Here is a 13,695-nt window from a genome sequence, read left to right on the forward strand (position 1 = left end):
TATATATATATATATATATATATATATATATATATATATATATATATATATATATATATATATATATATATATATATATATATATATAAAATATTCATATGCATTAAAAATCCTTTATTATTTTCCATTTTTAAATTATCCTGTGGAGCAACATTACTAGCTATCCAAGGCCGCATGTGGCCCAAGGGCCGTGGGTTGGACACACCTGATCTCAAATAATGATGCAACATTCTGATTTTGAGCTTACCTCAAGAAACTCAGAACAAAACTCATTACTGTATGTGCGATGATTGACTTAGTATAACGATACCAAATTTTTTATAATTAATACAATTCAATGTGCATGCTTGTCCATTTGCCAAGCAACCCTGTATGGCTAACAGTAAAAATAACAATAAAACATGTAATAAAAATCACTAGAAGCACACAAATAGCACTAAGTTCAATAAAGTCACATATTGATATACTTTAATGAATTACATAATTTTCTGTCCCAGGGCCTAAAGGAAGAGCCAGGTCTTAAGGGTTTGAGGCCATGTGATTCCCACACTTTTGGCACCTGTTCTCTGTCACCAGTGAGAAAGAGAGCAGGGCACATACATACCCTCCACAGACACTGACAGGCTACATGGAGCATCACTAATTCTCACTGCTATACGATCAAATCTATAGAATTGAGTATTCCCAAAATGGCCAACTTGGCCTTTGTTTATTCTTGGATGGAGATGCACCATTTTTCATGTAATACTTTGTTTAGCAAGGAGGGAAGCAAACTAATTGTAGTTCTGTGATTCATTACACCTCTGGGACCTTTAAAGGAATAGTTCTAGGAGAAGACACATGTTGTCTGAGAGAAACCATTGCCTTCTCTCAGAAAGACCAGCTACATTTAACTGACAATTGCAAATGATGGTCATAGCATGATCCCTAATTCCATGCACCCTACTGTGATTCTGTGTGAGGGGCAGTGAAAGATTGTCTCCCAACACTTGATATATGGGAGGCCACAGATTTCCCATACACACACTTGTCCCATCCCATCCCCTCGTGTTTATAAACTCATTTTTGGCTCTTCCCAATGACTAAAGTTAGTTAGAATTATCTTCTAGAAGTAATTTTCTTTATTTCTGACAAATATCTACAGCTAGTGGTAACCATAAGGAAGCAGCCTGTGTTTAGGTTTAATTTGACAAATGATGGGAAATTATATGCGTTTTCTCCAGTTCTTCTTACACAAACATTTCACAGAACAATTTAAACTATTGACATAGTTTCATTGTGAGTGGCTAGGTTTGAATTTGCAGTCGAGATATTACAGGAGCTGATGAAATTCAAGCTAAATGTGGGGCAATATGCATTGGCATTCAAACAGGACCACCAGCGAATCTGTAACAGAAACACTGGGAATTAAATAAATTCCAAGCCGAGCTGTTGCTTTGAAAAGAGGAGAGAAAGTAGTCATTTAGCCTAACCATATTTTGAATTTGAACATGTCTGACTTGTTGTCGAGTAAAGTTGGCAAACATTCTTGAAGAAACAAAACCGCCTCAGGGAAGATGACAGGTGGGAATTAATTTAACGCATTGCAAAATGAGACAATGTGAGACAGTGCATGGAACTTTTTTTTCTCTCAAAATGAAATGTTTGAAGGTATATCACTGAACTAGGACCAAAGCCAATGACCTGAAAAAGCAGCTGAAGTAATGATCGGCATTTATTCATTCATAAGGCAGGTTCATGGTAAAATCCTAACACAAGGTTCTAGGGATCACCCAAGAGCTCCAGATTGGGAACTGAGGAGAATGCTTTATCTCTATAAAGTTTTTACAATCTATCCATAACAAGGATTAAACATTAAGGGCAATGTGTTACTAGGTTTCACTTGACATCTCTGCAGCCTCCAAATCTGAAGGTTTCCTATATTCATGCTTGGAACTAAGGCAAAGAAGGGATAGGTCCATTTTGTGGATTCCATCTATAGTTAGATCCATCAGTTTCCCATATACAACTCACAAGTTGTTTTATTGGAGGCAGGGTTAGGCAATTAATGCCCCAAGGGCTGTATATAACTCTTATCCAGTTGCCCATAAACTTTAGTCTAATTTCAAAAATTCTGTACAATCAGTCACATCAAGCATCTAGAAATTACTACTATTTCTGCAATTTGTGATTTAGGTGAACGAGAAGTAGAAGCCAAAAATGAATGCCCTCCTCCATTGAACCATTGCCTTCACTATTCTTTATGCAACTCTATCCCCATGAGTTTTCCACAAAAATAACAGAACACCCTTTTCTGTTTTAAATAATTAACACTCTACTTATAATAAAAGGTATAATGTGGTGAGGTAACTGGGAAATGTTTACAAATATTATAGGACTAAGAGAGCCAGTTCGTGCAGTGATTAAGGCACGAGGCTAGAAGCAGTGAGTTCTAGTCCTGTTTTGGGCAATAGGCATGAAGCCAGCTGGATGACCTTAGTCATTCTCTCTCAGCCCTAGGAAGGAAGCAGTGGCAAATCACTTCTGGAAATCTTGCCAAGAAAACTGCAAGGGCTTGTCCAGGAGTCGGCATTGATCTAAGGCACTAATTTTTTTAAAAAAAGGACTAAGGATTTAGATTTTCTGGAAGCGTTCAAAGCAACCTTTAATATCTTAATTCCACATGCAGTGGAATGGTCCGTACCCATCAGAAGGATGGGATACAGAACTTTGCATAAAATAATGAATAATTCCTCCTTTATTTATTTATTTATTTATTTATTTATTTTATTTATTTTATTTGTCAAGCATGTATTAGATAACAGATATAAGTATAAACATGATTATTAATACCGTGTTTCCCTGAAAATAAGACCCTGTCTTAAATTTTTTTTTAACCCCGACATAAGCACTTGGCCTTATTTTCGGGGAGGTCTTATTATTTTGGGGTGCATGAAGGAAACCAGGGGAAATGACAGGGACCAGCTGCACATGCGTTTAAATATTTTCAGGGAGGGCTTATTTTCAGTGGAGGACTTATTTTAGTGCATGCAATCAAAAGTGCATAAGCCCAATTGGGTTTATTATCAGGAGATGTCTTATTTTAGGGGAAACAGGGTACATGAAATGGATATGAATAAAAAGGGATATTAGGCCAGGGATGGTAGGCATGTTGGTGCGCTTATGCACGCCCCTTACAGACCTCTTAGGAATGGGGTGAGATCAACAGTAGACAGTCTAAGGTTAAAGTTATGGGGTTTGGGGGAAGAAACCACAGAGTCAGATAGTGTATTCCAGGCATTGACCACTCTGTTGCTGAAGTTGTATTTTTTGTAATCAAGTTTATTGTGGTTTACCTTAAATTTGTATCTATTGTGTGCTCGTGTATTGTTGTGGTTGAAGCTGAATTAGTCATCAACAGGTAGGACATTGCAATAGATAATTTTATGTACTATGCTTAGGTCAGACCGAAGGTAGCATAGTTCTAGGTCAGTGGCTAACCTTTTTGCCATCGCGTGCCAAAAGTGGGGGTGTGTGGGGTGATCGCGCGTATGTGTGCCCACACCCATAATTCCCCCCTGCATGCCCTCGTCACCCCCCGTGCTCCTCCCGCTTTTGGCATGTGGTGGCACGGTGGGCCCAGTAGGCCCATTTTTCGCCTTCCCCGAGCTCCAGAGGCTTTCTAGGAGCCTGGGGAGGCCGAAAACAGCCTTCCCCACCCTCCTGGAGCCCTCCGGAGGCCGGAAACAGCCCTTTTGCCGACTTCCAGTGGGCTCAGAAGACCCGAAAATCAGCTGGCCAGCGTGTGCATACACGCTGGAGCTGAGCTAGGGCAACACTCACGTGCCCACCAATATGGCTCTATGTGCCACTTGTGGCACGCATGCCATAGGTTCGCCATCATGGTTCTAGGTTGTCTAAGCCCAAAATTTCAAGTCTGGTGGCATAAGGACTTCTGTGGCGAGCAGAGGAGTGGACCTTGCTGCAGCTGATGCCTTAGAATTAAATTAGTTTCTTGATGTATACAGATAATTTAAAGTTTGCATACAGTTGGGTATAAAATCATATGTTTAATAGGCTGGCATAACCTGTGAACTGATTTGTATGTGTTGACTAGATAGCCGTGTAGTGTGTATTCATACCTCCAATGAACTTTTAACTTCTGTCTCAATTGCAAAATGAAAAGGGATTGCTTAAGTATTTAACTACACCTAAAAAAAAAAATCTATAAATCTAGTTCATTCTGTGAGGCATTTAGATCTGAGTTGGTTCCATTTCCAAACTTCTGGTATAAGGGTGAGGGTGGGAAAAAGTGCAACAGAGATTATCTAGTTTAATCATTTATAATTAATGACACTCTGGAAATCTTCCAATCCTAGCAATGCCTGCTCTCTATAAAATGAGCATGCACATCTGCTGTTTCAGTTAGGACAGTGGGAGTTGACTGCAAGAGAATTCTCTTAGAAACCTAAATCTCTGCTAAGTAAGGAAGATGGGTGTGCTTAGAAATATGAAACAGTTTGATGCAAATCACACTGGTGAGATTAACAGAGCTGTCTCTTCCGTGAGCAGTTGAAAGTGAAGTCAAAGAGACTCTCTGTGGCTTCAGCAGTGTATGATTCAGAAAACAACACTCACAGTTCTTTTTCCAAACTGCTGCAAACGTTCACTGCCGGTTGCTGTTTATTTTTAAGTTCAAAAAGCACAAGAAGCTCTAGTTGCCGTTTGTTGCTAAAGGATCCAGGATAGCAGGTAAAAGCCGTTAATCCCCAGCAAGCTGCAGGGCAGGCTAACAGTTGAGAGATGACAAAAGTTAATTGGAAGCATCAGCAGTCTAGCAGAAGACGTGTTTGCAGTAATTGGGATGTAATATCTCCAGAAGAGAAAGTTTGCAAGGAGTAGCTTTAAAAAGCAGTGGCTCTCGAGAGGTGAGTAAGGGAGATTTTTAAGCTCTCTTTTTAAAAGAAAAAAAAACATGAAATGCCTTCAGAAAAAAGAACGTAGAAGAGATTTGAACTCATCAAGGAAACTTTTCAGTGATATCTTTTTAATGTAGCTGCTGTCAGTTTAAGATAAATGTGATCATACCATACATAAATTCTTGTCAGGATAAAGGTATATTTTAGCTTTGTGGATTAGGAAATGAAATATATATTTAAGATTTGGTTGATGGGGGACTTAGTTTGGTTTGTGGTGATTCTGGTATGCGATTCTGGTTTTATTTTGTTTGATTCTTGTTACATTTGGAATTGTTCGTTCAATTATTTTTCAGGATTATCAAGCTGGATGGTTCCATACACACTGAGTTCATGTTTGTTTCTTTATTTAAAATATAGCTTTGGTTAGACAGCTTCCAAACTATATCACTATAATGGGGGTAAACATGCAAATGTAGATTGGGTGATTCAGAGCAGTTAAGAAAAAGAGTTTTCAGTAAACTTGCAATTGAAATAAAACCTTTAACAATTTTAATTGCCAAAATTAAATTATTATATTAGTCTCCCCCCAAAAAACCTGATCTTAATTCAAGTCCAAAAATAGATGATAGATAGATAGATAGATAGATAGATAGATAGATAGATAGATAGATGGATGGATGGAGGGAGGGAGGGAGGGAGGGAGGGAGGGAGGGTGGATGGATAGATAGAGAGATAGAGAGATAGATAGATAGATAGAATATAAAATGTCATTTCTGTTTTTTGAAATACTGTCAAATACTGAAATACTGTGAAAGCAAATCATGTTGACCTGAAGCTTTTGTCTAAATCTAAAGTGCCAATAATGAGCCGAGCTGGCACAGTGGTTAGAGTGCAGTACTGCAGCTACTTCAGCTGACTGCTAGTTCAGTGAACTAGATCAGTGGATCAAATCTCACCGGCTCAAGGTTGACTCAGCCTTCCATCCTTCTGAGGTGGGTAAAATGAGGACCCAGATTGTTGGGGGCAATATGCTATTTAGTATACTGTCTTTGGTGTAAGCCACCCTGAGTCCTCGGAGAGTGGGCGGCATAGAAATATGAATGAATGAATGAATGAATGAATGAATGAATGAATGAATGAATAAATAAACAAATCAATCAATCAATCAATCAATCAATCTTGTATCTTATTTTTTCTCTCTCTCCCCAGAACCAGCAGACAGTTTAGATCCCCAACCCACAGGAATGAATGAAAATGCAACCTCTTTGGTTCAAAGCAGCAGTAGCAACAATGCTGCCAGTTGCAATAATTCTTCAGCCATCCCCCAGCCCAATTCTGCAGTTAAACCTTGGCGCAGCAAATCATTAAGTGCTAAGCACACAACCACAACATCCACACTAACTGTAAAACAGCAGGTTCAGGAATCTCCCAAACCCATCCCAGAGATGGTCAAAACTACTCCCAATGGTCAGAAATCAATGCTGGAGAAGTTGAAACTCTTCAATACAAAAGGGGGTTCCAAAGCAGTAGGGTCATCTCTTGAATGTCCGGGGTCTCGGGACACTAGTTGTGAAAGATTAGAGGGCCTCTCAAACTTTGAAGAAAGTGAGGAGATGGAGGCTGCAAATCGGAACTTAAACACCCCAGGACCCACATCAAATAGTCCCAAAATTGCACTTAAGGGAATTGCACAACGGACATTTAGTCGGGCTCTGACCAATAAAAAGAGTTCCCCAAAGGGCAATGAAAAAGAGAAAGAGAAACAGAAAGAAAAAGAAAAAGAAAAGGAGAAGGAAAAAGAAAAGGAAAAGGAAAAAGAAAAGGAAAAAAACAAAGATGTGGCCAAGAGAACTTCCGTGATAGAAAAAGCTGACATGAAAGAAGAGCTGAAGGAAGAACAGGTCCCTCCTGCTGTAAACGAAATGCCAAAAAAATCCTCCAAGATAGCAAGCTTTATCCCAAAAGGAGGAAAGCTTAACAGTGCCAAGAAAGAAGCAGCTGCCCCTTCACATAGTGGAATACCAAAACCAGGGATGAAAAACACCACAGGGAAATCCTCAAGTGCCCCAAGTTGTTCTGCAAAGGAAGGTGAAAGAAGCCGAAGCGCAAAGCCAGCCTCCAGCGTCTCTCATCCAAAAGCACAATTAGATTGCAAGAATTCAAGTTCCACGTCAAGTTTAGCCTCCACTGATGGGAGAGGAATGGGAGGCTGGTCAGCTTTAAGTTCCAGCAGCAGCAGCCATGCTGTCAATGGGCCAACTAATAGTACCACCCAGACAACAGGAAGCAATACTGTGAGTGTTCAGCTACCTCATCCGCAACAGCAATACAGCCATCCAAATACCGCCACAGTAGCTCCGTTCATGTACAGGTAAGGGGCACCTTTGAATCATGACTTGTCATATAGCTTTCTTGAAGGAGGAAGACAATCATAGTAACTGCTGAGTTGCTTGGTGCTATTTATTTTAAACAGACATGGGCCACAGTGCGTATTCTGAGATAATGGGAATGTAGGTAGTCCTTGGAAGGTTGGCCAATTGCAGCCCCATCTAATTTTAGCCTTTTTACCTTGCTCTAACTCTGCTACTTTTTTTTGTAATGTGACCTTGGCATAACAGTTAACGATTATGTGTAGCTTTTGACTTGAGAAAATATGGCACCATTTGGCTGAGGGTGATGTACTATTGCATACAAGAAAAGTTTCCTTCTTCTCGTGTTGGTTCTCCTTCCCCTCCTCTTTTTCTTGAAGAAAAAGTGATAGGTAGGTAAGGAGAAAATTCATTATGGTGTAATCAATAATTTTATATTATCAAATCATAGTTTTGTTATCTTTGTGCCAAAACCTAATGGCATTGAATTGCTTTGGGTTCAGAATTAAAAATTATTCTCTGTAGTTATATGGTATCGACAGAAATATTCTGGCTTGATACATTGGTTAAAAGTAGATGCCAGTTCCACTGGTTTCATTGACATAATTCAATGGTAATCAACTAATCAGTTAATTACTACATTCCAGCATCAACCAAAGCCATAACCTGGACAACATTTTTGGAGGCTGAAAAAGTGAATTCAGTCTTGTCTGATGTGCCTTATGTGATTATAGATATATTTGTTAGAAAAAAAACTGAGAGCAAAAATGTTCAAGAAACAAAGTCAAAAAGGTGAAGTATGAGTTAATACAATAGATTACATGATTAAATAAAAATATTATACCTATGGCATGCCAGCTCCTCCTAAGAAGAAAGACCACCATACGAACTTAATTTTCTACAGACTAGTTGTCACCTAACACCATTCATCTCACTCCAAATATTTTATTAGCCCAATTTCATCCATCATTAACAGCCATTATTATATCAGTCCATAGATAAAGAGGGATGGGATGGGATGGGATGGGATGGGATGGGATGGGATGGGATGGGATGGGAGACCAGAGCAGAGCAGAGCAGAACAGAACAGAACAGAACAGAACAGAACAGAATTTGGAAGGGACCTTGGAGGTTTTGTAGTCCAGCCCCCTGCTCAAGGAGGAGACCTTATCCATTTGAATAGAACAGAACAGAGCAGGAATACATCCATTGTCTTCTTTCACACGTTCAGCCAAAATGGTATTGAAATAGAAGATGAAAAACCATGTGATTCTGCAAGTGACCTGCAGTAGCATTGGTCTTTGTCTACAGTTCTTTTTTTTTTTTAATGAATGCATTGAGGCTTTCTATTTATGTGAAGCAATTGTGTTTGTTGGTCCAAACTAACGTAGGGGGGGTGGGGGAGGGCTCCAGTATACCTAAGGGAATATAAAATCCAGCATACAGGTGTGAACATGGAAAATTCATATTCTGTTTTGTTTGTTTATAATGCCAGGGATATAGAGGTATACAGTAAATCAGTGAAAAGGCAGCCACCACCAGTATTCAATATTTCTTATCCTATTCCGTTTCAACTAATTCCTCAAAGAATCATTAGAAAAATGAATTGGCCATTTGCAAATTATATCATATCTATGTTGCAGAATTTCATATAATTTTTAATAAAATATTTTCCTCCTTTAATAGCTATGATAGAAATGAAATAAATAAGTAGATAAAGAATAGCCAGCATGAATAATTCCTATTTCATTGAACTCTCTTGCCCTCTGTTGGATGATGGTCACCAGACTATTGATCTGATTGGAAACTTAATTTAGTACAGAAGTTATTTAAAATGATGGCAGATGGCCTTTTGACAGCAGAAATTTCATATTTTTTACGGTTCAGTGCCTGTTTCCATTTCTAGGACATAGCACAACGTGGGACTAATAAATTATGTACAGTCAGCCTGCTAGTGTATCCTGTGGAAAAGACACAATGCTATACTGGAAAGCATTGTTATATTGACGCCAGACTTTTTTGTCGAATGAATGAATGAATGAATGAATGAATGAATGAGTTTCCTTTTTGCTTTACCTCTATTTTGTACTTCAGATCCCAGACAGACAATGAAGGAAATATAACAGCAGAGTCCGATACTGGAGGAGGAAGCACAAACATGGAATCTGCTCCCTGCACAAAAACTGGACAACCTATTGTAGAAGATCTTTCTGGTAAGAGATAGGATATGTTGAGTGTATTGGCTCTCTGAATCAGAGGATTTTTAAAAATATGCTTTTCCAGAAGGTTTCCTTTGTTATTTAAGCTGTTGCTTTCATGAGAGTGAGGACAGCATGCATATTTATTCCTGATGTTTCATGTTTACTGAGTTTTTCAGTATTTTGGCTGCAAAAGCAGCTAATCTCAGATTCTTATTCAGGAAAGTCAAATAGGAAACACTATTTTCTGAATACAGTTAGGATATTCACCTATTATGTAAATCCTTACCAATGAGCTTTTTTTAAAAAAATTATACCTAATTTAGTAAAAATGCCCGCTTGTGCTTCTTTTCAATGTTAATTCTGCATTAAATAACTATTGTGAAGTTTATGTAAAATGGCCAGAATGTTTTATTTAATTATTTAAAAAATAACCCACCCACTCCACAAAACTGTGGATCTGAAGTATTGTTCTAGACCAGGGGTCCTCAACCCCCAGACCATGGCCTACTCAGAATTGGGCTGCATGAGTGGCTGGCCGGAGCACATGCACAGCTCAACATCCATAAGCGGCGGGCTGTGGGCACTTGCGCACATATGATCCGGCCCATCACATGTGCCAGCTCGCTGCTCGTGCAAAGGCTGCGTGCACGCATGCACTGGCCCACTAATTACAAGGGCTGTGTGCATGTTTGCGCAGGCCCACCACTCATGCAAGGGCTATGTGTGTGCGGGTGACATCCCACAACTCACGCAAGGGCTGCATGTGCGCACATGGCCCACCACTCACAGGGCCCAGTTATCCCCCCTCCCTGCCTCAGCTGGGCCACTAAGTTGCAAATGTTGGGGACTGCTGCTCTAGACATTGTCTGAACTCCTAATATTTAAGTAAAGTGTTTTGATTCTTGAAATAGCAATTGTATGTTCAAAGGCCTAATACTATGAAGGATTCTTAAAATGTGGGTATGTATGTATGTATGTTATATTGAGGCTAGTTAACTATAAACATATAGGAGGAGAGCGGTGGCTCACGAAGTTAGAATTGGCAGGCTTGTGTTCAAGACCCATTGCTGCTGCAGGGCGAGGTGAGCTCCCATCACACACTCCAGCTCCTGCCGAACGAGCAGTTCAAAAGCAGGTGACCACAAGCAGATTAATGGGTACCACTTCAGTGGGCAACTACACAGGGAAATGAATGGAGCCCTCAATTGGGTGTTCCCCAGGCAATGGTGATATCACTGGCAAATCCTTTCTGGGGGGTGGGGAACTATAAACATTGCATTCATAATAGAAGTATTCCAAATTTTTGTATATTCAGTGTCTAAAAATGGAAATACAATGCTAATTGCTCCTATTATTTCAGTATAGTTTTTATGCTGAAAAAAACCACCTATGATGGCAATAGTTTCTAGATAAGACTTGAAATGCCTAAAATAGCCTAAAATTACTGAAGCTCTAAGCCATGTATTCTCACTTGGCAGTAATGTCAAATATGTTTAAGTTTTAAGTGCCTTATGTAAAAGCAGGGTTTTATCTATACACCTCTAAACTCTTTTAAGTATCTTCAGCTCATCCTCTTTTAGAGAATATGTTTTCCAGTGCTTTATCAAGAATTTAAAAGTAGTTAACGGTACCCTCTGAATCTGAAGTCAGCTAAATACATGGAAAGGAAGTTAGTAATTATTCAACATGCTCTTTATCAGAGTTGGTGCTAAGCATTTTCCATAAGTTTATTTTGTTATTTAGGCTGGAGATTCAGAATTTTTCTCTTGGTTTCATATGGTATTCATTTGATTATTCTTGCCCTTCAAAAAACTAGTTTTCTGTGTTTGGGTAATTAAGTTGGTCTATCTTTAAGAGACTGGCTATTATTTAGAAGTTACACAGATTTTGGAAAGTTTCCAACAGTTTCTGTTCTCACAATTAATCCTTCATCCACAAAGTTACTCACCCCAGTGTTCAGTTTTTGTATAGTTGCACCTAATTTATCATCCACCCAGGTTATGAATGTACAAAAGACTAGTAAAGATTTTCATATAGTATAGATTATTATTATTTAGCCATATGTGAACTCTGAACAATATTTTCATGAAGACAAGTACCTAGTGCTATTCAGTGGATTTCTAAATAGACTTTTAATAAAATATGTACAGTATGGATATAAAAGTAGCAGTTAAAGATAACAAGTGGGATTTGGTATTTCTACAGCTGACCCAAGCTCTATCATTTCAGCCCAGAGATACATTTGACAAATTCAATTATATCATCATTCCCTGGGAATTTTAGAAGTTGCTGTTCCAACATATCTAAAGGGCAATAGATTGAGAAGGCTGAATGGACCTAAATTAACAACTCCACAAGCCTCTTGTTGTACTTCCATTCATATTTTATTTGTTTATTAAAAAGATTTATATGGCCACCTCTCTTAAACAAGCAGATGACAACAAAACTGATAACCATAAAACAATCATAAAGCACTATAACAAAAACTTGCACCTTAAGAATCTCCTAATGATACCTTGCAGCAACCTCCAATTACCCTCATTGCATACTTTCTATCTATAGAATGTTACATTAACACAGGGGTGAAATGCTCCCGGTTCGGACCGGATCCGGTAGCAATGGAGACAGGTGGTTCAGAGAACCGGTAGCAAAAATCCCTGCCCCCCCCCCCATTCCCAGCTGAGTCGCTCAATCATCAGAGGCTCTTTTTTTTAGTTTTTAAAAGCATTTTTTCTACAACCTCTTCAGCCAAAAAAATGCTTTTAAAAGTAAAAAAAAAAGCCTCTGATGATTGCGTGGCTCAGCTGGGATCGTCAAAGGCTTTTAAAAGCATTTTTTAAAAAAATGCTTTTAAGAACCTCTGACAATCCAAGCTGAGTTGCCTGATCGGCAGAGGCTTTTAAAAGAAAAAAAGCCTCTGTCGATCAGGCAACTCAGCTGGGATCATCAGAGCCTTTTGAAAGCATTTTTTAACAACCTCTTCGTTGAAGAGGTTGTAGAAAAAATGGTTTTAAAAGAAAAAAAATGGCCATGCCCACCCAGTCACATTACCCCCCCCACTAAGCCACGCCCACAGAACTGGTAGTAACAAATTTTAGATTTCACCACTGCGCTATCACCTCGGTAAAAAGCCAGGTGCTTATAATCTTTCAAAAGGCTAAAAGAATGGGAGCCTGCCTGGCCTCGCCTAAATCTTCTCCCTTTTAAGTGTAAATTCTAAATTTTTAATGGATTTTAAAATATGGGTATTTTAAATTGGGTATTAATTCAGCCAAATTTATTTAATTCATTTTATTCGATTTTAAATTTTGTATATCTATGTGTTTTATTTCATGGCTGTGCATCGCCCTGCGTCCTTCGGGAGTAGGGCGGTATAGAAATTCAATCAATCAATCAATCAATCAATCAATCAATCAATCAATAAATAAATCAATAAATAAATAAATAAATAAATAAATAAATAAATAAATAAATCACTTGAGGAAGGATATTCCACAAGATTAGGGGCAGGCACGAAAAAGGCACACTTGCAAGGTCCAAGTAGGTGGCAAGATTTCAGGGAAGGGACCTGGACAGGGGTGGGTTCTACTTACCTTTACTACTGGTTCTCAATGGGATTGCGTGTGCAAGTGAAGCAAGCGTGCGCACCTTGCTTCTGCGCATGTATAGAAGCTTCTGCGCATGCACAGATCGCCGATGACAACATCAGGGCAGTGGGCGGGGCCTCTTGCCGGTTTTACTACCGGTTCTTGTGAACTGGTCCAAACCGGGGGCAACCCACCACTGAACCTGAACCTTTATTTATTTATTTATTTATTTATTTATTTATTTATTTATTTATTTATTTATTTATTTATTTATTTATTTATTTATTTATTTACCGCCCTTCTCCTGAAGGACTAAGGGCGGTGAACAGCCAAGATCAAATACATAAATATAAAAATTAAAAACAATTTAAAACCAGATTAAATACTTTGGCCCATAATTAAAAACATCCCATTAAAATCCAATTTAAAATTTAAAACCATTAAAATTAGGCTAGCACTATATGACCTAGTGGAACAAGCAGATATTTTTAGGGAGAGTTGGTCCTGCAAATTGTCATGTCTCGTGCCATTTAGGCTTTAAAGATCATAACCAGCAAATCCAACTGTACCCAGAAGGAAACTGGGAGCTTGTATAGCTCGCGCCATGGAGGTATAACATGACTAACTTATGAACACCCAA

The 13,695-nt window shown here is 38.7% G+C and overlaps 1 protein-coding gene across 9 annotated transcripts in view; it reads left to right on the forward strand.

Annotated features, from left to right (window-relative positions):
* Nucleotides 1-13,695, forward strand: part of NAV2 (neuron navigator 2) — a 604,864-nt gene that overhangs the window by 438,737 nt on the left and 152,432 nt on the right. For all 9 annotated transcript variants that reach the window (XM_060687633.2, XM_087877652.1, XM_034417265.3 and 6 more), the window contains 2 exons: nt 6,108-7,269; nt 9,362-9,480. In XM_060687633.2, the coding sequence (XP_060543616.2) occupies nt 6,108-7,269; nt 9,362-9,480 (1,281 nt within the window). The remainder of the gene's footprint in view (nt 1-6,107; nt 7,270-9,361; nt 9,481-13,695) is intronic.

This window comes from Pantherophis guttatus, chromosome 1, assembly GCF_059756535.1.
Source record: "Pantherophis guttatus breed Tessera chromosome 1, ASM5975653v1, whole genome shotgun sequence".
NCBI lineage: Eukaryota > Metazoa > Chordata > Lepidosauria > Squamata > Colubridae > Pantherophis > Pantherophis guttatus.